The following is a 22,682-nucleotide window of genomic DNA, read 5'->3' as shown; positions in this document are numbered from 1 at the left end:
GCTTGCCAAGCAGTTCCACAAGAGGTTTACTATAAAACCACGCTTTTATTTTCCTCCAGTTGTTGACTTTAGCATCTTACTGGAAGCTTCACATCGAGCAAACCTCTTCAAGCAACAAACTAGTATGACTACTCAGATTACATTTAAAAATTCACCTGGGTTAGAAATTCCACCCTTCAGGCATCCCAAATAAACTGTGAAGTCAGAGATAAAAACATGAAGTCTATTCCCTAATTATACAGACCAACCACAACACAATTCCCTAACAGTTTTATTTTTAAAAAATAAAATAAAAATTTAAAAAGCACCATCTAGCTGAGCCTTTGGTTTATAAGCAATTAAAAACCCCTGTATTGGAGTCAACTGAGGACCCAGGTGCTCAATGGCCGTTGTCCCCAGTCATGCCACCACTGTGGAGCTTTTTCACATTTCCTCATATGCATCTTATTTTTGGAAACTTTTCATCTATCAAAAAAGGATGAATATGTAATAATAATTTTCCCCCATTCTTGTGTGAAAAATTTATATAATTGCCAATCAGAACTTCTAATGGTGTCCATAGTGCTGATCACCACCACCAGATAATAAGTAAGAGCACACTGAATGTGATTTGGTGCCACCTTAGTAAAGGTAAAGATACTACTTCCTTTTGGTGTTTTGGAAAAGTGGCAATGACACACACCCCTGCATTACTAACTTTACAGATGCCTAGGAATTAAAATTTCCAGGCTGGTGACCATTGCCAGAGGTAGGCTTCATGATGGAATTGATTTGGCTTTCATATTTTTTTTCTTTATCTATGATTCAGTCCCAGGAATGTCAGGCATGACATTCCTCACTTTGGTATAGAAGAAAAAGAGGCCTCTGCTACTCTTTATAACTTTTCCAATGATGACATACCTCAATCAGTGGTGGCAACTTTGGAGAATCTACAGATTAGGATTAATGAAAAATGTTATTGTAGTCCAACAGTATAAAATACTAAAATATGAATTCTAAATTAAACCCTTAAAATTGGAATCAAGTTTGCCTTAAGCATGGAGGCATGTCTATAGTTCAGGAATGACCCAGGCAATCCAATCATGATTTTATTTAATTTTTTAAATTAACATATAATGTATTATTCATTTCAGGGTAGAGTTCTGTGATTCATCAGTCTTACACAATTCACAGTTCCCACCATAGTACTGACCCTCCCCAATGTCCATCTCCCAGCCACCCCATCCCTCCCACTCCTCTCCACTCCAGCAACCCTCAGTTTGCTTCGTGAGATTAAGAGTCTCTTATGTTTTGTCTCCCTCTCTGGTTTTGTCTTGTTTCATTTTTCCCTCCCTTCCCCTATGATCCTCTGTCTTGTTTCTCAAATTCCTCATATCAGTGAGATCATATGATACTTGTCTTTCTCTGATTGACTTATTTCGCTTAGCATAACACCCTCTAGTTCTATCTACATCCTTGCAAATGGCAAGATTTCTTTTTTTTGATGGCTGCATAATATTCCATTGTATATATATACCTCATCTTTATCCATTCATCTGTTGATGGACGTCTTGGCACTTTCCATAGTTTGGCTATTGTGGACATTGCTGCTAGAAACATTGGGGTGCATGTGCCCCTTCAGATCACTACATTTATATCTTTGGGGTAAATACACAGTAGTGCAATTGTTGGGTTGTAGGGTAGCCCTATTTTCAACTTTTTGAGGAACCTCCATACTGAGTTCCAGAGTGGCTGCACCAGCTTGCATTCCCACCAACAGTGTAGGAGGGTTCCCTTTTCTCCACATCCTCACCAACATCTGTCATTTCCTGACTTGTTAATTTTAGCCATTCTGACTGGTGTGAGGTGGTATCTCATTGAGGTTTTGATTTGGATTTCCCTGAGGCCGAGCGATGTTGAGCACTTTTTCATGTGTCTGTTGGCCATTTGGATGTCTTCTTTGGAAAAGAAGACCTTAGGGGGAAAGCTCTCAGTTTTTCCCCATTGAGAATGATATTCGCTGTGGGTTTTTCATACGTGGCTTTTATGATATTCAGGTATGTGCCCTCTATCCCTACACTGTGAAGAGTTTTAATCAAGAAAGGATGCTGTATGGAGCACTGGGTGTTATGAACAAACAATGAATCATGGAATACTGCATCAAAAACTAATGATGTATTATATGGTGATTAACATAACAATAAAAAATTTAAAAAAAAAGAAAGGATGCTGTACTTTGTCAAATGCTTTTTCTGCATCTATTGAGAGGATCATATGGTTCTTGTTTTTTTAATTAATGTATTGTATCACATTGATTGATTTGTGGATGTTGAACCAACCTTGCAGCCCAGGAATAAATCCCACTTGGTCATGGTGAATAATTTTTTTAATGTAATGTTGGATCCTATTGGCTAGTATTTTGGTGAGAATTTTTGCATCCATGTTCATCAGGAATATTGGTCTGTCATTCTCCTTTTTGATGGGGTCTTTGGTTTGGGAATCCAAATAATGGTGGCCTCATAAAATGAGTTTGGGAGTTTTCCTTCCATTTCTATTTTTTAGAACAGTTTCAGAATAGGTATTAATTCCTCTTTAAATGTTTGGTAGAATTCCCCTGGGAATTCTGGCCCTGAGCTCTTGTTTTTTGGGAGATTTTTGATTATTGCTTCAATTTCCTTACTAGCTATGGGTCTGTTCAGGTTTTCTGTTTCTTCCTGGCTCAGTTTTGGTAGTTTATACATTTCTAGGAATGCATACATTTCTTCCAGATTGTCTAATTTGCTGGCATATAGTTGCTCATAATATGTTCTTATAATTGTTGGTATTTCTTTGGTGTTGGTTGTGATCTCTCCTCTTTCATTCATGATTTTATTTATTTTGGTCATTTATCTTTTCTTTTTGATAAGTCTGGCCAGGGGTTTATCAATCTTATTAATTCTTTCAAAGAACCAGCTCCTAGTTTCGTTGATCTGTTCTGTTCTTTGGTTTCTATTTCATTGATTTCTGCTCTGATATTTATTATTTCTCTTCTCCTGCTGGGTTTAGGCTTTATTTCCTGTTTTCTCCAGCTCCTTTGGGTGTAGGGCTAGGTTGTGTAGTTGAGAACTTTCTTGCTTCTTGAGAAAGGTTTGTATTGCTCTGTACTTTCCTCTTAGGACCACCTTTGCTGCATTCCAAAGATTTTGAACAGTTGTGTTTTCATTTTCATTTGTTTCCATGAATTTTTTAAATTCTTCTTTAATTTCCTGTTTGACCCATTCATTCTTTAGTAGGATGCTCTTTAGCCTCCATGTATTTGAGTTCTTTCCGACTTTGCTCTTGTGATTGAGTTCTAGTTTCAAAGCATTCTGGTCGGAAAATATGCAGGGAATGATCCCAATCTTTTGAGACTGGTTGAGACCTGATTTGTGACCTAGGATGTGATATGTTCTGGAGAATGTTCCATGTGCACTAGAGAAGAATGTGTATTCTGTTGCTTTGGGATGGAATGTTCTGAATATATCTGTGAAGTCCATTTGGTCCAGTGTGTCTTTTAAAGCCTTTATTTCCTTGTTGATCTTTTGCTTAGATGATCTGTCCATTTGTCAGGGTGCTGTTAAAGTCCCCTACTATTATTGTATTGTTGTCGATGTGTTTCTTTGATTTTGTTATTCATTGGCTTATATAATTGGCTGCTCCTATGTTAGGGGCATAGATATTTAAAATTCTTAGATCTTCTTGTTGGATAGACCCTTAAGTATGATATAGTGTCCTTCCTCATCTCTTATTATAGTCTTTGGTTTAAAATCTAATTTGTCTGATATAAGGATTGCCACCCCAGCTTTTTTTTTGATATCCATTATCATGGTAAATGGTTTTCCACCCCCTCACTTTAAATCTGGAGGTGTCTTTGGGTCTAAAATGAGTCTCTTGCAGACAGCATATCAATGAGTCTTGTTTTTTTATCCAATCTGATAGCCTGTGTCTTTTGATTGGGGCATTTACCCATTTACATTCAGGGTAACTATCAGAAGATATGAATTTAGTGTCATTGTATTGCCTGTAAGATGACTCTTACTCTATATTGTCTCTGTTCCTTTCTGGTCAATGTTACTTTTAGGCTCTCTCTTTGCTTAGACCACCCCTTTCAATATTTCTTGTAGGGCTGGTTTGTTGTTAGCAAAATCTTTTAGTTTTTGTTTGTCGTGGAAGCTTTTTATCTCTCCTGTTTTCAATGACAGCCTAGCTGGATATAGTATTCTTGGCTGCATATTTTTCTCATTTAGTGCTCTGAATATATCATGCCAGGCCTCTCTGGCCTGCCAGGTCTCTGTGGATAGGTCTGCTGCCAATCTAATGTTTCTACCATTGTAGGTTACACACCTCTTGTCCCGAGCTGCTTTCAGGATTTTCTCTTTGTCTCTGAGACTTGTGAGTTTTACTATTAGGTGTCGGGGTATTGACCTAATTTTATTGATTTTGAGAGGGGTTCTCTGTGCCTCCTGGATTTTGATGCCTGTTTCCTTCCCCAAATTAGGGAAGTTCTCTGCTATAATTTGCTCCAATATACCTTCTGCCCCTCTCTCTCTTTCTTCTCCTTCTGGGATCCCAATTAGTCTAATGTTGTTTCACTTTATGGTATCACTTATCTCTCGAATTCTGCCCTTGTGATCCAGTAGTTGTTTATCTCTCTTTTTCTCAGCTTCTTCATTCTCCATCATTTGGTCTTCTATATCGCTGATTCTCTCTTCTGCCTCATTTATCCTAGCAATTAGAGCCTCCATTTTTTTATTGCATCTCATTAATACCCTTTTTGATTTTGACATGCTTGGATTTTAGTTCTTTTATTTCTCCAGAAAGAGATTCTCTAGTATCTTCTATGCTTTTTTCAAGCCCAGCTAGTATCTTTAAAATCATCATTCCCTGAACTTTAGTTCTGACATCTTACTAATGTCTGTATTGATTAGGTCCCTGGCAGTTGGTACTGCCTGGTTTTTTTTTTTTTTTTTTTTGAGATGAGTTTTCCCATCTTACCAGTTTGTCCAGAGGAGAACAGATGAATGAGAGAACAAAATACTAAAAGGGTAACAATGACCCCAGAAAAATATACACTAAACAAATCAGAAGAGACCCAAAACCATGGGGAAAAGGAAAAAAAAAAAGAATATGATCAGGCTGGTGCACTAGATTTTGGGTGTATTTTGGTCTGTTAAAAGAAATTGCCTTCAAAATTTTAAAGAAATAAAAACTTATATATATACAAAAATAAAGGTAAATACAATGAAGGGATGAAATATGCCTGTAAAGATGAAAATTTAAAAAGATTTTTATTTTTTTATTTTTTTTTAAGATTTTATTTATTTGAGAGAGAGAATGAGATAGAGAGAGCATGAGAGGGGGGAGGGTCAGAGGGAGAAGCAGACTCCCCGCTGAGCAGGGAGCCCAATGCAGGACTCCATCCCAGGACTGCAGGATCATGACCTGAGCTGAAGGCAGTCGCTTAAACAACTGAGCCACCCAGGCGCCCCTAAAAAGATTTTTTTTAAAAGGAATTGATAAGATAAGAAGTTGGTTGAAATAAGAATGAAAAAATTTAAAAAAAAGAAAGAGAGAATGTGATCAGGCAGGAGACTAGGACAAAGTCATACACTAGATTTAGGGTATATTTTGGTCTGTTAGAAGAAACTGTATCCCAAAATTTTAAAGAAAGAAAAACATATATATACCAAAAATAAGGTTTAATTCAATGAAGGGATAGAATATGACTGTAAAAGTGAAAATTAAAAAAGATTTTAAAAAAGGAATTGACAAGATGTTGGTTGAAAAAGCAAAGAAGAAAAATTCAACTGAAAAAATAGATAAAGAAAAAAATAAAGAAAATTAAAAAAATTAACTTTGAAAGACTAAAGAATCATGAGGAAAAAGCCATGAATTCTATGTGCAGTATTCCCCTAGTGCTAGTGTTCTGCCCTTCTCATTGATCAGTAAACTTGGTCTTGGCTGGCTGTTCTTGCTGATCTTCTGGGGGAGGGGCCTGTTGCCGTGGTTCTCAAATGTCTTTGCTGGAGGTGGAATTGCCCCGCCCTTACTGGGGCTGGGCTAAGTAATCTGCTCAGGTTTGCTCTATGGAGCTTTTGTTCCCTGCAAGCTTTCCGTACAGCTTTGGAGAATGAGAGTGAAAATGGCCTCCCAATCTCTGGTCCCAGAGGAGCCAAGAACTCAGGGCCCCACTGCTCAGTGCACCCCCAGAGAAAAGCAGTCAATCACTCCCATCTCTCCAGTCTCCGGCCATGCTCTGTGCTCACCCAGCCTGTGACCCAGCGTTTCTATCTCTGGCACACGACCCCATGTGGAGTCTCCAAACCCAGCAGATTCCTGCAGTGCACTCCCACGCTGCTTCTCCCCGGGGAGGAAGGGGAGTCTGCCTGGATCTGCCACTTGTTGGGTCCCAGCTCGAAGAGCAGTGGCCCGACTGTGCCACACATCACAGTTTATGGCAACCCCGAGCTGAGAGCCCTCTCCTCTGCAGCAGGCTTCCCTGCTCCAATACCTGGGAGCTCTGCCACACTCAGGCATCCCTGGCCTTTCTGTGACCCCGAGGGTCCTGAGACAACACTGTCCCAGCGAGGGTTCCACACCCCACTTAGCCACTGGAGCAGCATCCCTAAGCGGAGCCGACTTCTAAAAGTTCCGATTTTGTGCTCTGAGGCTCTATCACTTGTGGGTAGCCTGCTGAGGGAGGCTCCCTCCCCCCACAGTCTATCTTCCCAAATATCACCTCAAGTTCACTTCTCTGCATGTCCTATCTTCTAGAAAGTGGTCATTTTTCTTTTCCTGGAATTGCTGCTGTTCTTTTCTTTGAGCTCCTGTTGAGTTTGTAGGTGTTCTGGATGGTTTGATAACTATCTAGCTGAATTCCTGGGACCAGATGAAATTTAGGTCTCCTACTCCTCCACCACCTTGCTCCTCCCCCTCACCAATCATGATTTTAAACTAAACATGCTACCATAATGTCACCTCATTCTCTAGGGACTTTCATTTTTGTTTTTTAAAGGATTTTTTACAGTTAACAAATACATTGGACGCCAGTGGGAAAATAGAATTTACCCAGCAGAATTGTTTTCATAGCCACTTCTGAGAAATTGTATTCATTCCATAAACAAACAACATGCAAATGAAGAGATTGGCTATCAGGAAGTTAAAAGACTTGCCCAAGGTCACTGGGAGACCCGGAAATGGATATCAGGTTGCTTGACCTCAATCTTCCTTACACAATGTTATATTTCCCTGGATTTGTCCTCTCTGCCTGTCCTCTTTCTATATCACATGAGCTCCTTGGATACAAATATAATGCCTTTTACAAGCCCTGTCTGATTCGGGCCTTCTCTTTTAGATCTGGGGGTGGTGGGAAGAGGACAATGAACTGACAACATTTTTTTCTCTAATGGTAAAAGTCAGCAATGTAATGAAGTTTCCATTTGTGGGCAAACAGCTTGATTTCTCAATTATTAAGGTTGCATTTCTTATGTCTGTTGTCCCCATATTTCTGGAGAAAAACAGACGTTTATTACCAACCATCTCTCGAATGTGATAATCGTAGTCAATCTAAATGTCTGCTCTCCCTGAATTGCTTTCCTGAAATGAGGTTTCAATGCTGCATCTATTTTATAATCACATAGGCTATTTCTGAAACACGGGGATGCTTTTCAGCACTTCCCCCATCTCCCCGCCCCAAGCTGTGCAGTTGGGGCTGCTCTGCTCTCCTGGGAGAGCCACCCCAGGATGGACAGATACAATGCAGCAAAGCCTTTAGGATATGCCACACAGTGCTATGCACTTTGGATTCCCTTCCTTTCATTCCCTTCCCTTCTCCCTGACAGCCTTCTCCTTTCCTCTTCCTACCCTACTTTTTTGTCTTTCTCATCCATCTATTCCTTTCATTCAGGTATTTTTGGAGGCCTGTCTATACCAGCCCTATACCATGCAGCAGTGGTATAGCAATGAAAAAAGCAGACACTCGAAGAGCTTAAAATCCCAGTCTCTCTCTCTTGGTCCACGTTTCGTTCTTTCTCTCATGATTATCAATTAGTAAAATATGTTTTGTCCAAACAAGAATCCTCAGTTACTAAGGGAACAAGGTTAATAATCTAGTTGTAATGGTTTCCATGAAAAATGAATCTAATTACTCACCCCTGTCAGAGTTTGTGTTGAGTATATATACCAAAGGCCATTTGCATAATAGTGTATGCCTCACAATATAGGTTAGGGTTGATTCATGGGTTGTCTCTTTCTTGAAGTAAAATTTACATACAGTGAAATGCATGGATATTAAATGCAAATTTCAGTGACTTTTGACTGAGGCAATCACTATCACCAAAATATAGACATGATCTTCAGCCCAGAAATTTCCCTTGTGCTTTCTTTTAGTCAATCCACACCCCCATAGACAACCATTATTCTGATTTCTTGCAACAGATTAGATTTGCCTATTCTTAAATTTCGCATAAATGGGTTCATACAGCTTTGGAGGATGAGAGTGAAAATGGCCTCCCAATCTCTGGTCCCAGAGGAGCCAAGAACTCAGGAGCTGGCTTATTTTATTCAATCAGTTGTTGTATGTGTCTTTAATATGTTCCTTTTTATTGCCAAGTGGCATTTCATTGTATTCTCTATCATAATTTGTACATCCATTCACCTATTGAATGCCATTTCAGGTATTTCCAATTTGGGGCTATTATGAATAAAACTTACAAAACATAAGTTTTATACATATGTTTTCATATCTCTGGAGCACGTAGCTAAAGGTGGCATGTCTAGGGCATGGGGTCTATGTATGTTTAACTTTATAAGGATCTGCCAGTTCTCCAAAATAATTGGACCATTTACATTCCTGGCAGAAATACATGAAAGTTCCAATTTTTCTACAGTTTCACCTTTTCTCAGTGTTTCAGCTTTTTTTTTTAACATTTTTTTTATTTTGTTATGTTAATGACCATACATTACATCATTAGTTTTTGATGTAGTGTTCCATGATTCATTGTTTGTGTATAACACCCAGTGCTCCATTCAGTACATGCATATTTCAGCTTTCTTAATTTTAACCATTCTAGCAGGTGTATAATGATATCTCTTGGGGGTTTTAATTTTTATTTTATTTATTTTATTTTTCTGATGACTAATGATATTGAGCCCCTTTCCAAATAAATGGCATTTAGGGGCCTCTGGGTGGCTTAGTCATTAGGCATCTGCCTTTGGCTCAGATCATGATCCCAGAGTCCTGGGATCGAGCCCCACATTGAGCCCCACATCGGACTCCTTGCTCTGCAAAAAACCTGTTTCCCTCTCTCCCACTCCCCCTGCTTGTATCCCCTCTCTCACTATGTCTCTCTCTGTCAAATAAATAAAAAAACTTTAAAAAACATTAATGGCATTTATTGGCCATTTATATATCTTTTTTGGTGTGGTATCTTTTCAAGTCTTTGTCCAATTTCTTATTGGATTGTTTGTCTTTTTATTATTAAGTTGTAGTGTTGTCTATATTCTGAATACATGTCCTTTGTCATATGTGTATAGGAGATATTTTCCGCAGAATATGATTTGCCATTAAATTTTCTTAATAGTATATTTTAAGGAACAAAAGTTGTATAATTTTATGAAATTCGGTTTTTAAACTTTTTTTAAAAGAATCCTTCCTAGGAAGTAATATTATTTCCACAAGGTCGTGAAGAAATTCTTCTATATTTTGGGGGGGAGCTTTATAATTTTAGCTTTTACATTTAGGTCTATGATCCATCTTGAGTTATCATTCTGTGTGGTGTGAGGTAGGGGTCAAGGTTTAATTTTTTCCTGGTTTATCCATTTATTCTAGTACCATTTGTTGAAAAGCCTGTTGGGAAAACTTCCATTTGTCACAAAGACTTTCGTTTGTTGAAAAGACTATCTTTTCCCCCGTTGAATTGCTTTGACAACTGTTGAAAATCAAATAACTATATAAATGTGGATCTATTTCTAGACACTGTTCTACCATTGGTCATTTGTCTGTCCTTATATATACTATATAAACTAAACTATGCTATACTATACTATACTATACTATACTATCTAGATTACTATAGTGTTATAGTAAATCTTCAAATCAGGCAGTCCTCCAACTTTGTTCTTCACTTTCAGTGTTGCTTTGGTTATTTTAGATCCTTTGCATTTCTGTATAAATTTTAGAAACACCTTCTCAATTTCGACAAAATGCCTATTACGCCCTGATTAACCCATTTGCCTTGATCTAAGAAATATTAAAAAGTGACCTACACCCATCTTCCACTGATACCATATTCATTCATTCAGCAGAATTTATTGAATGTTCACTCTGTGCTGGTAGAGAGGATACAAAGTCAAACAGCATTGCATCTTCCTTCCTCACAATGAGAGCAAAGACAATCAAACAATGACACGAGGCAATATAGGAGATACTACATTACAAAGCAAAGAATACTATGTGAGCACAGAGAGAAGACATTCAAATCAAAGTGATAGGTAAAGATTTCCAGAATGAAACCAGCTGAGTTGCAAAGAATCAGTAGGCATGCACCATATAAAGAAAGGATTTGAGTGTGGAAGGGCATTCCAGGAAGAATGACATTACTAAAAGCACCAAGGCAGAAAAAAAGTTTGTAAAGCCCACCACTATGAAAAGCCAAGGAAATAATAGATGGCTTTCTTACTCTTTAGATCAAAATCCTAGCTGTTAGAGGTATTATAAAAGCCCCAAAAGGATCAAAGGTGAGGATCCAGGCAAGGGAGGAAATAGAGTTCTTTCTACCCTATTTCTTTCTTTCATGCATTTGTTCATCTCCTTCATACCCGCCACATCACTTAACAAATGACCGGAAGACACAAGAAATAGATCTCTACATTCCAAGATCAGTGAATTTTCAAATTTTACTTTTGGAACCATTTTTTTCAAGCAAATATCACTTGAACCCAAATACAAAAGAAATAAGGAAGGAAAGAGAAGAAAGAAAGAAAGAAAGAAAGAAAGAAAGAAAGAAAGAAAGAAAGAAAGAAAGAAAGAAAGAAAGAAAGAAAGCAGAGCTGTTGTCATTGAAGAGATGGTGCCTGAAGCTACCAATACCACCACTCAATCATCTCCTCCTCCACCCCCCAACACAGTGACCACTGAGCTGCTTTTGCAAATCCCTAGAGTGTCATGGGTGCAATTTGACATCCACTACACCAGTTCCACCTACAGCTGAGATTGATCACCACCAGATTGTAGCTGGGGGCTTGTGGTTCATAAAACCTGGAAAGAACTTTACTCAATAAATATTTTCCTTCCCAAATTTAACTCTCCATCTTTGAAGCTAGTTCATGTTACCTAGAATTTATATCCAGTAGTCTTCAAGAAACTATTATAAACAGGATGAGGCATAAAACTGTATTCTACAAGAGTTACAGAAATCCTAGCCTTTATGAGAACATAACTTTTAACAATGAAATTTAACATAATATAACAAAGAGAAGTTATTTCATGGATACAATGTGCACACAGTATAAGAAAAATACCTTTACATACTTAAAAAGAAGCAGGAAATTGGGGCACCTGGGTGTCTCAGTCAATTAAGCATCTGCCTTCGGCTCAGGTCATGATCTCAGGGTCCTGGGATTGAGTCCCACATCGGGCTTCCTGCTCAGTGGCAAGTCTGTTTCTCCCTCCCCATCTCCATCTCCCCCTCCCTCTCCCTCTGTGATCTCTCTCACTCTCATTCTCTCTCAAATAAATAAATAAAGATTTAAAAAAAATAAAAGAAGCAGGGAAACAAACTAATTATATAAAATGTAAACATATATGTTTCAGGAAATTGGAGAATCAAGAAATGTCACTTTTCCCTATTTTTCAATATCAGGTGAAAATCTGTCCAGTTCCCCAAGACCAAAATTAGAGAGAAGTCCAGTATTGGTTATGCTTTAAAGCCCTCCCTATCCTTTGAGTTGCACAGGAACCTGGGGCTTATTCTGACCCTGGAGAGGAGGTCTACCCAGCATGACCCCAGCACCAGGCCCTAACATCACAGAACCAAGCACAGGCTCATCCTCCTGCAATCATCCCATTCAAAGGGCTTATCATCACAAAAGCACGATTTCCTGACTGAATTTCCCACAGTCTCCAGTCCCTGATGGCTCAATTTCTGAATCATTGGCCTCAAAGAGCATTCCCTTTGCCTTTCTCCATATTTGAACAAACCCAGTGTAATCACTCCCCATGGGCCTAAGCCTGGAATTCAGAGATACCCTACCCCACTGAGCACAGATTAAATTTTAACTATTCTCTCCTCTAAGGTACATACATGGAAAATTTCTAAACATTTAAAAAACAATAAGAATATATATATATATATATATATATATATATATATATATTCTACTTCAAGAATTAGACACAATAGCATCTTTCATATCTGCTTCCAGTCTCTTTTTATGAAAGATTTTTTTTAATTTTTTGGTTAAAAAAATTATAATGCTTGGAGGGCCTGGATGGCTCAGTTAGTTAAGAATCTGCCTTTGGCTCAGGTCATGATCCTGGGGTTCTGGGATCAAGCCCCACATCGCATCAGGCTCCCTGCCCAGCAGGGGAGTCTGCTTCTCCCTCTCCCTCTGCCCCTCCCCTGCTCATGCTCTCTCTCTCTCTCTCACTCTCTTTATCTCTCAAATAAATAAAATCTTTTTAAAAATTATAACATTCTCTAAAAAGAACTTAGACAATTGAGAAAAATTTAAAGATGAAAATCTTTAAAAAATCTTTCCTCAAGAAAATCAACCCAAATTGTACCACCAGACAATAACCATTATTAATATTTGATGTACATCATTTCAACTAGATACATAGATATTTAAGTAGGTAAATGTTTTAAAATCATAAATGATATTGTACTATAGATGCTAATTTAAAAATATTACACCTTTTACAGCTTTGCTAAGATATAATTAACAAACAAAAAAACAGCATATATTGAAAGAACACATTTTGATAAGTTTGATGCACCCATGAAATCATCACCAAAATGAAAATAATGAACATATCTATCATTCCCCAGAAGTTTCCTTTGTAATTTCTCCTTTTGACGAGTCTGCTTTCTCTGCCATCCCCAGGCAATCATTGCCCTGCTTTCTGTCATTACACATTGATTTATATTTTCTAGAATTTTACATAAATGGAATCATGCAGTATGTACTCTTTTTTGTTTAGCTTTTTTCAGTCTTCTTTATCTCATTTTGAGATTCATTCATGCTATTGTTTGTATTCCTTTTTATTGCTGAATAGTGTTCCATTCCTTCTTGCTTCTTATTGCTGAGTAGTGTTCCGTTATATAGCAGAACCACAATTTGTTTATCCACTTACTTTTTTTTAAATTTTTTTATGTTATATTAGTCACCAAACAATACATCATTAGTTTTTGATGTGGTGATCCACGATCCATTGTTTTCGTATAACACCCAGTGCTCCATGCAGTACGGGCCCTCCTTAATACCCACCACCGGGCTAACCACCCCCCTCCCCTCTAAAACCTTGTTTGTTTCTCAGAGCCCATAGTCTCTCATGGTTCATCTCTCCCTCCGATTTCCCCCCCTTCATTTTCCCTTCCTTCTCCTAATGTCCTTCATGCTATTCTTTATGTTCCACAAATAAGTGAAACCATATGATAATTGACTTTCTCTGCTTGACTTATTTCACTTAGCATCATCTCCTCCAGTCCCATCCATGTTGATGCTAAGTTGGGTATTCATCCTTTCTGATGGCTGAGTAATATTCCATTGTATATATGGACCACATCTTCTTTATCCATTCATCTGTTGAAGGGCATCTCAGCTCATTCCACAGTTTGGCTCTTGCGGACATTGCTGCTATGAACATTGGGGTGCATATGGCCCTTTTTTTCACTACATCTGTGTCTTTGGGGTAAATACCCAGGTCCACTTACTTTTTGATAGACATTTAGGCTGTTTCCAGTTTTTTTTTCCCTTACAAATAAAGCTAGGATTATTCATGCAAAAGCTTTTGTATAGACATAAGCTTTTATTTTTCTTAAATACCTAGGAGTGGGATGATAGGTGTATGTTTAATTTTTAAGAATTTTGGCAGAATTTTTAACTGCCGAAGTGGTTGTACCATTTTACATCACCACCAGGAGTGTATGAGAGTCCCACATATTCACATCTTCCCCAACACTTGATATGATCAGTCTTTTTATTTTTTAACTTTCTAATAGGTGTATAATGTTATATCATTGTGGTTTTAATTTACATTTCCCTCTGACTAATGATGTTGAGCATCTTTGGTTGCATTTGTTTGCCAGCCATGTATCTTCTTTGATGTGGTATCTGTTCAAATATTTTGCCCATGGTTTTAAATTTTATTCATTTTCTTATTACTGAGTTTCTAGTGTTCTTTACATATTCTGAATACAAGTCCCTATCACAAACGATTTATAAACATTTTCCTTCACTCTGGACTTACGTTTGCACTCTCCTATGATGTCTTTTAAAGAGCAAAAGTTCATAATTTGATGAATTCCAATTTGTAGATATTTTCCTTATGAATCATTTTTCTTTTCTTTGCTTTGCTTTTTGGTATTATATATAAAAGATCTTTGCCTAACCAAAGGGTATAAAAATTTTTTCCTGTTTTCTTCTGGAAGTTTTATAGTTTTAGGTTTTATATTTAGGTATATGATCCATTTTGAGATATTTTTATATGGCATAAAGTATGAATTAAAGTTCATTTCTGCATATGAATATCCAATTGTTCCAGCACCATTTGTTGTAAATATTATCCTTTGATCATGAAATTATCTTTATGATTTTGTCAAAAATTAGTTAACTATATTTCTGGAGTCTATTTCTGTGTTCTCTATCGTGTTCCATTGGTCTATTTGCTTGCCTTTATGCAAAATGTTGTCATGCTATTTAATTCAAAAGTATTATGTTTAATTGTACTCAAATTCTATTTAAGTTTTATTTAGTCTTATTAAATTTTGCTTTCACAGAAATAAAAATCTGAATTGCAACAGAAGACATTGTTAAACATCAAATAAATGTTTCTTCACTACAAGAAATACTATTTCTTAACAGATCCCTCTAACATTATTTAAAAACCATTAAAACTATTAAAAGAATAGATTAATTATATATTTTTAGGTTATGTTTTAATTTTAGATGATATCAATTACTAAGAGAGCCTGGCACATTAAAACATCAGCACTTCCATTCTCCCTCTCTTCTTTCCTCCCTCATGTCTAATTTTTTTAAGATTGTTATTATCATATTATCAAGTTTTAAAATTCATATTCATTCTGATACTATAATTCCCAAAAGTCTTTAAACTTATATGGGTTTTTCTCATCACTGGATCTTTTACCACAATGTCTTTGTTTGTGAATTCTTTGTTTGATTCAGCCCTTAATTATCTTGATATCACTTTTCAAGTGGTTTGGTTTTAATGGGTACTAAATTCTCTGATAGTCTTCATGTTTGAAAATGAGTGCTGGCTGCCTTTATACTTGCAGAACCTCTTAGCTGCATATAAGATTCTTGGGTCAACCTTTCTTTTTCCCAGGACTGTGCAAATATTGATTGACTGTGTTTTGCCATTGAATAGTGCTGCGGAGCAGTCTAAAGGCAGCCTTATTTCCTCCCTTGTTGCTAATTTGCATTTTCTGCCTGTATGACTGAACAATTATTTCTTTATTCTTAAGTTCAAATAGCTTATTGAATTGAAGTTCCTAAGCAATGAGAATTCTGCATCAAATCACGTTGGAGCATAGATTATTCCTTCAAAGTATAGATTCAATTTTTCCTCAGGTACAATTTTCTTATGTCATAAATATATCTTCTGCCTCATTTGTTAGGTTCTCAATTTTTTTAAGATTTTATTTATTTATTTAGAGCATGAGCAGGGAGGAGCAGAGGAAGAGGGAGAGAGAGAATCTCAAGCAGACTCCATGCTGAGCTCAGAGCCCAACTCAGGGCTCAATCCCACAACCCTGAGATCATGACCTGACCTGAAATCAAGAGTCGGATGTTTAACCAATTGAACCATCAGATACCACATTGTTGGATTCTCTATTTTAAGGATACTAATTATCCTTATGTTCTATCATCCTTTTTTCCCTGTTACCTCATCTCCAAATAATTTCATCTCTTTATATTTTTCATAGTATTTCCTTATCTCAAGCTTTTCTTCTATGTCATTAATTTTTTTATCATTATTTAAATTCAATTAGCCACACCTAGTACATGTCATTAATTTTATTTTTTACCAGTATCTATTCTGTTTCTTATAGCTTCTACTTTATTTTTAGTTCCATGATCATGTGATTTGGTCCTCAATTTAGTCTTTTAAGTCTGTGATCTCCTAAGATTGTGAGAAAATTCTTTATGTTTCTTAATTTTATTTTCTTCTAAGTATTATTTTTTTCATATTCTGTCTCCCTCTCTTTCCCCTTTCTCTCTTCCTCTCTCCCTCTCTCTCTTTCTGTCCCTCACTCCTCACTGCTTCTTTTCTTTTTATTCATGTTCATACTTGCAGAATTCTTCTCCACGTGTCCTGTTTGTTCTAATATAGTGTAGGTGAAATCTTGACACATCCCAATTAAGATTAGTTTGATTTTTCCTCTGAACTACAGTTTGAGGCCAATGTTTCTCATTCCATCTACTCTCAAGTATGCTAAGAAATGTTGGAGGGTGGGGGGAGATGAGAGATGGCAATGTCTTTTAGAATACATGGGCTCTGCTCTTTCTTTTAAGGTTCTGCTAAATTTCTTATCTGATAATCCACCCCACCTAATTGGAGGTTTATCTCCTTTCCATGGGGGGGGGTAACTCTATGGCTTTATGTCACTTCCCCACTCTAGTTCCAGAATGTCTACCTCTTTAGAGATGCAGACCCATTCTCACCCATTTCTCCACAGCAGTTGTTCCCACTGTTCTGGTCAGAACAAGGAAAAGATCAGCATTTTCATTCCACTAGTTTCTTTCCAGATTTTGAAATACAAATGAGAAGTCTTATGATTTTGTGGACTTGCCAGTAGGGCTTCTGAGACTGGTGGTGAGGGTCAGGAGCTGAGGCATGCTGCCTCTCTATAATCCCCATTTTTTTCTTGGAACCAGATTTTGAAGTTTACTGAATTATGTTATGCCACTGAGGTTGCTCATAATGTCTTTGGGGGGACCTGGTTTTTCACTTTTCCCACATTGTAGGTATTATGGGAAGACAATTCAGTGCAACCTTAATGTAGTTGAATAACACTCCCTGTCCAAAGTCCTGGGCCATATTGTCTCTTAGACACTCACTGGTGAGTGAAGCAAGTCCAAGACATTTCATTCTGACACTGGTCAGAGTTCATGACAGGGTATTAAAACAGTCCACTGTGGCATAAAAAAAACCAACATGCCCTTAAAGTGTCCCCAAACATACCTTGTTGTCTAGGGAGGGAGATATTACTTTAACCCTTTACATGTGTCACTAAAGACTTACCTCTTTCCGTGTCTGAGCCCCTCAGAAATCAATATTCTAATTAGAAAACAGTAGCTAATCTGACCAAATGCTAATAAATGAGAGTTGTGATTTATCTAGCAACAGGGAAACAACTCAGCATTAACAATTAAAAGGTCTGTAGAGAAGAGAGCTTTTTTTTTCTCTCTCTCTCTCTTCTCCTTAGCTGATTGGGTTCAGCCAGATGCTATAAATAGTCCTCTAGTTAATGGCTATCTGTTTGAAAGTCAGTCATTAGAACCACAGTTTAGGAATTTTTACCTCTGAGATTCATAGGCTCTATTCTATTTCTCAATGATAAGGATAAGGAAATGGTGATGTAAGTTAAATCTGAATCTACTTATCTACAAAGACCAAACTACATCATAGCCTACCAGGGTGCTATTTTAACAGATACAGATTTTTAAATAATCAGTTCAACTGCAAGGAGGAGTATTAATCATGAATAGAGCCAAAATGGTTGACTAAAGCCTGTTGCATTCTAGTCATTTTCATATAGTTACAGGATAAAGTCAAAGTTTACATCAAAGGCATGAGTTTGCAATTAGCTGAACAAGGTCCTTCAGAAATCTCCAAAGAATTACTTTTTCTACATTAAACAAATCAACTGAGTAGTTACCTTTACTTTAACCTGAACAAACAGATCAAGGGGGAGAAATAGTATGTCTAAATCAAATTGAATGTTGATCTAGAGAACACTTTCCAGAAGGACCCTCTTTGGGAAATGCCACTCAGTGCTAGAGTAAATCTCATATTTCAGTGGAGGGTTTGTCATTCACAGTAGAAGCACGTTTTAAGTGTTTCCTTTTGGTATTTTCTATTTCACCCAATATGGTCTACTTACATGATACCCATGCAGAGCTCCTAGCAGGTCCCTGAACCTGCCATATTGTTTCATGACACCAAGCATTTATTCAAACTTTTTCCATTATGTAGATGGCCTTGTCTGGCCCTCAACCACTCAAGACCTAGCTTTAACGTAATTTCCCCTGTTCAAAGCCCACTACCACCACCACCCTCCAACCTGAGGAAACTTACTACCACCTCCTTTGGGCCTCCACCTTATCTGTACATCTTTCTGTCTTAACATTAGTATACTTTAATTCCACTTGATTGGTTTCTTGTTCATCTCTCCCCAGGGAGAAGGTCTTATTCCTATTCATATAAACAATAACTATATGCTTGTTGAATATACAAGTGATTATTCAACCACTATTGAGCACCTGCTCTTTGCCATTACTTGCTAGAAGTAAAAAAGACGTAGATTTTTTTTTAAATCTCTAGTCTCAGTGAATTCATGACCCAGTGGGGGAGACTAGACTCCTCTACAACTAAACTCAGTAAGCCTAAGAGAAGGGTCTGGACAAGTGCTGAGACTGAGCTATTAATTGGCAAGGCAGCGAACATGTAAAATCCCCATGTTTTAATATATCTTCTATGGTTTTCATAATCCAAACACACCTGCTTCAATCATATGTTTCACATTGCTTGCTAATGTCTTCTTGGCATAGTCTAAACCTATGCTTCTCAAATTAAAATTCACAGAAATCACCCCGGGATTTTGTTAAAATGCAGACTCTGATTCAGTAGGTCTGTGGCAGGGACTGGGATTCTGCATTCCTAACAAGCTCCCTGAGGATGCCACAGCTGCTGGTCCACAGACCAAACTTGAGGATCAAGGCTCTAGACACTTGTCATGTCAACACATAAACATAGTTGAAGTGGCCTCAGTTTTTGGAAAAGCTCCCACTCCTCCTTACCTAGGTAGTCTTCTAGGTATAATTAAACATGATGAAAGTTACACCAAGAGAAGTAAGATTCAATAGTGTCTTCCCTCAAAAAACTGATGCCTTGAAATGGTTACTTCTTAGCCATTATAATTTCTAAACACAAGAGGTCTTCGTTCCTGCACTTGAGGTCTATGGCTACCAGAACTCTGTGGTCTGAATGTGTAGCAAGATTTTCCCAAATCTTCAAGATTGCCATTTTTAAATTTCCCCCATACTTATAATACCCAGGACCTTCCTGCAAATGGAGGTCTTTTAAAAAAACTACAAAACCTTAATCACCTTAAACAATCATAAAGCACAAATATGGTGAAAAATGAAATTAAAGAGAATTTTGGAAAATAAATACCAAGTCATTTTATATATAAAAAAACAATCATAAAAGAAATACTTTTTTAATGCAACTCGCTTAAAATAAACATCGTAAGGTATCCATAATAAGAAATCTAGTTTCTTATTAACTCTTAATGGTTCCTATGACATCTATTTACTTTTTCAGTTTGTCAGAGACTGCAATTCATCATCAAAGTCAAAACTCACTAGACCATGAGACTTTGGGCCCCCACCCTACCTATACATTTCTGTCATGTGTCAGTTTTGAATTCTCCTTCCACAAAGGCAAGATCCCTATTTGATCCCTACTTGAGCTGTCCTCTTTTGCAAGTGTTCTTCCTCTTTTCCTCATGACTCCAACCAGACCAAGTGTCCTGTGCATATCTTTTCCTAAGCATGTAGAGAAGACATTACAAGTCTTCGTAGCTGCTATTCAACACCATCTTCATTACAGTAATATGTTATTTGAGAAACAGTCTTGGTTATTTGGTTTTCTCTTGCACAGTTAGTTATTGCATCACTTTCCCTAACAACACAACAGTGAATGAAACAGTAGTAGAATTGTTTTTATCATACAGGACATTTGGAAGGCACTGGATGCCTTAGCTTGCTTGATGTCAGAGTATGGAGAGCACTCTTCTAAATGTTCTTTCTTCCTTCTTACCACTCATGGTCTCATTTAGGTTAATGCCAAAGATGATGAAGGTGTCCTTGTTGGATCCTGGGACAATATCTATGCCTATGGTGTCCCCCCATCAGCCTGGACTGGAAGTGTTGACATTCTGTTGGAATACCAGAGTACTAAGAATCCAGTCCAGTATGGTCAATGCTGGGTTTTTGCTGGTGTCTTTAACACATGTAAGTAGCCAATTGAGTAACATTTTTTTAATGTAAAAAGGAATTTTACTTCAATACATTTTATCTATAAACTGGCAAAGAGACCTAGCAACCCTGTTAGCTCTCTAGAATTTATAGATGGCTATTCTGGGATGTAGTCAATGCATAATTAAATTGTACTGGGCCAAATATGCTCATAGTTTCTCTTTGGCTGCAGAATCTTTATAGAAAGAATGATGGACTATTTCCTACATAATCCATCATTCAACACCCAGAGAAATGGGGGTCCCAGGGGCCAAGAAATGATGTGAGGGAAAGGATATGCTATTTTCTTTTCAGTAACCTCCCACATTTTAAAAAGATTAAATTGACAAAATTTAAAATGATAAATAATAATAGATATATACTGCTTATTTGTTATTGAAAAGTGTTATAAATATGTTTATTAGCTTATTATTTACCACTGAGAGGTTTAATAAATATATGCACTTAATTTTAACCCTAGCTGTGGGAGAGATTGTGACGGGTGGTTTCATCTCCATTTTTACATGGGAATCTCAATGCCCCTGAGCAATTAGATATCCGAACTTAATGAACAATCTTTACTCCCCACTTTCCCTTCTGGTTTTTAATCTACCCAACATCTAATCTATAGAGGAAAACATATGGGAACAGAATTATTCTCTTCAACTCCAGGCATCATTTTTTGAAATGCCATTTGCCTGTCTAGGCCCAGACAATATTATTGTTAATTCAGTGAATATTTTTAAAAATACATTCATTTCGGTATGTCTTCATCATTAGTAATGATTTTCATTCACTTGCCATTTCTACAGCCTTGGAGAAAACATTAAGCTCAAGTTGAAGTGTCCTTTCTGCTTGCTCATTAATAAAGAATGTTTTACCTAGTTAGCATTTTTCTTTTAATCAGAAAAATCAAGGAGGGGCTAGAGGCTGGAAGCCAGGATGAGCCCTTTTTTTATAAATGATCATGAAGCCTCGCAGTTTTAGCTCAAAGTTGCAACAATCCAAGATTAGTCAGTGATCCAAGTGGGAAGAAATTATGCATCTTGTGCTTTTGTTTTTCTATGGTATTAAACTGAATAAGATTATTTTCTTAGCCAGTTGAGTATACCCAAGGGCTAAGGGAATATATTTCCTGAGAGCAATAAAAGCCAGTGTACCAGTTTCCTAGGTGTGCTGGTCTCTGAGGTTCTAGATAGAAGCTGAACTTCATGATGGGCTAACAATTAGAGGTAGCCCCCCTCCCTCACTATTCCCAAGCCCAGACTATGTAGAGGGTGACTGATGGGAGCAGCTACTCTTAGGAAATGCTTCCAGGAAAACAGAAAGGATCCTCTGCCTTGTGTCTTCCTGCTGTCTAGAATTTCACTATCCCATTGTAATTCCTTCAGGCTTAGAACCAGATAAAATAGTGAACACCTTCCATCCATTTATGCCTTTTGTATTAAAGGGTCATCAGATCTATCCCTGAAAAAAGGCTTTGGTGGTAAGCTAAGAAAAAGAGAGAAGCACATGTGAGGAAGTCACAGTAAGAATAAACCCCAAGAGGGAAGTTGGAAGGAAGGAGGCATAGGTTCCCCAATGTCAGGCTTCACCTGTCTTAAAATTACGAGGTCAGGCAAAATCTGGAACAATTCTCATTCTGTGAGTTAGTGGTAAGCCAGAAATAGAGCTAGAGTGCCAATCATGTTACTGGTAAAACTTTGGCTTGAATAGGGTCTGTGAATCAACACAGGAAGATGGAAGTAGGAAGCAGGTGGTGGCTGCTTTCATTTTTGTTTGGGGTATTAAGATTAAGTCAGTTAATGAGGACACTTGAATGCTACCAGACTCAAGGTTGGACTTCCAAGGTTGTTCTATTGAAGGAGGTGCATAGCCTTTGGTTAAAAATGCTAAACTATTCTGAGAAAAAAAAGGCAAGCCAAGCCATTAATCTTAAAATTGTCAGCTGAATTATTTTCAATGAGCCCTGATGTCTGGCATCCTGGGAGCCAGGGAGGGCATTTGGATTGAGTTTAATCAATAGGTACATATGGCAAAAGATGCATCCAGGTAATTTATTATCTAGCAATTAAAATGAATCTGTGGTGTCACCCTCCACCAAGTGTCATGAGAGCAAATTCCAGCCAGGAGAGCAAACCCCACTGAGGACTTCTATTATAACTTCCTATTAGCTGAGGGTTTTTTTTTTCCCAGTT

The 22,682-nt window shown here is 37.4% G+C and overlaps 1 protein-coding gene across 1 annotated transcript in view; it reads left to right on the top strand.

The window, feature by feature from the left end:
• Positions 1–22,682, top strand: part of F13A1 (coagulation factor XIII A chain) — a 165,879-nt gene that overhangs the window by 79,853 nt on the left and 63,344 nt on the right. Inside the window, exon 7 of the mRNA XM_027602389.2 lies at positions 20,307–20,481. Coding sequence (XP_027458190.2) covers positions 20,307–20,481 — 175 coding nt within the window. The remainder of the gene's footprint in view (positions 1–20,306; positions 20,482–22,682) is intronic.

Source organism: Zalophus californianus, chromosome 7, assembly GCF_009762305.2.
Source record: "Zalophus californianus isolate mZalCal1 chromosome 7, mZalCal1.pri.v2, whole genome shotgun sequence".
In the NCBI taxonomy this organism is placed as follows: Eukaryota; Metazoa; Chordata; class Mammalia; order Carnivora; family Otariidae; genus Zalophus; species Zalophus californianus.
Note: the sequence above shows the minus strand (reverse complement) of the source record. Positions and strands in the feature narration are given on the sequence as shown.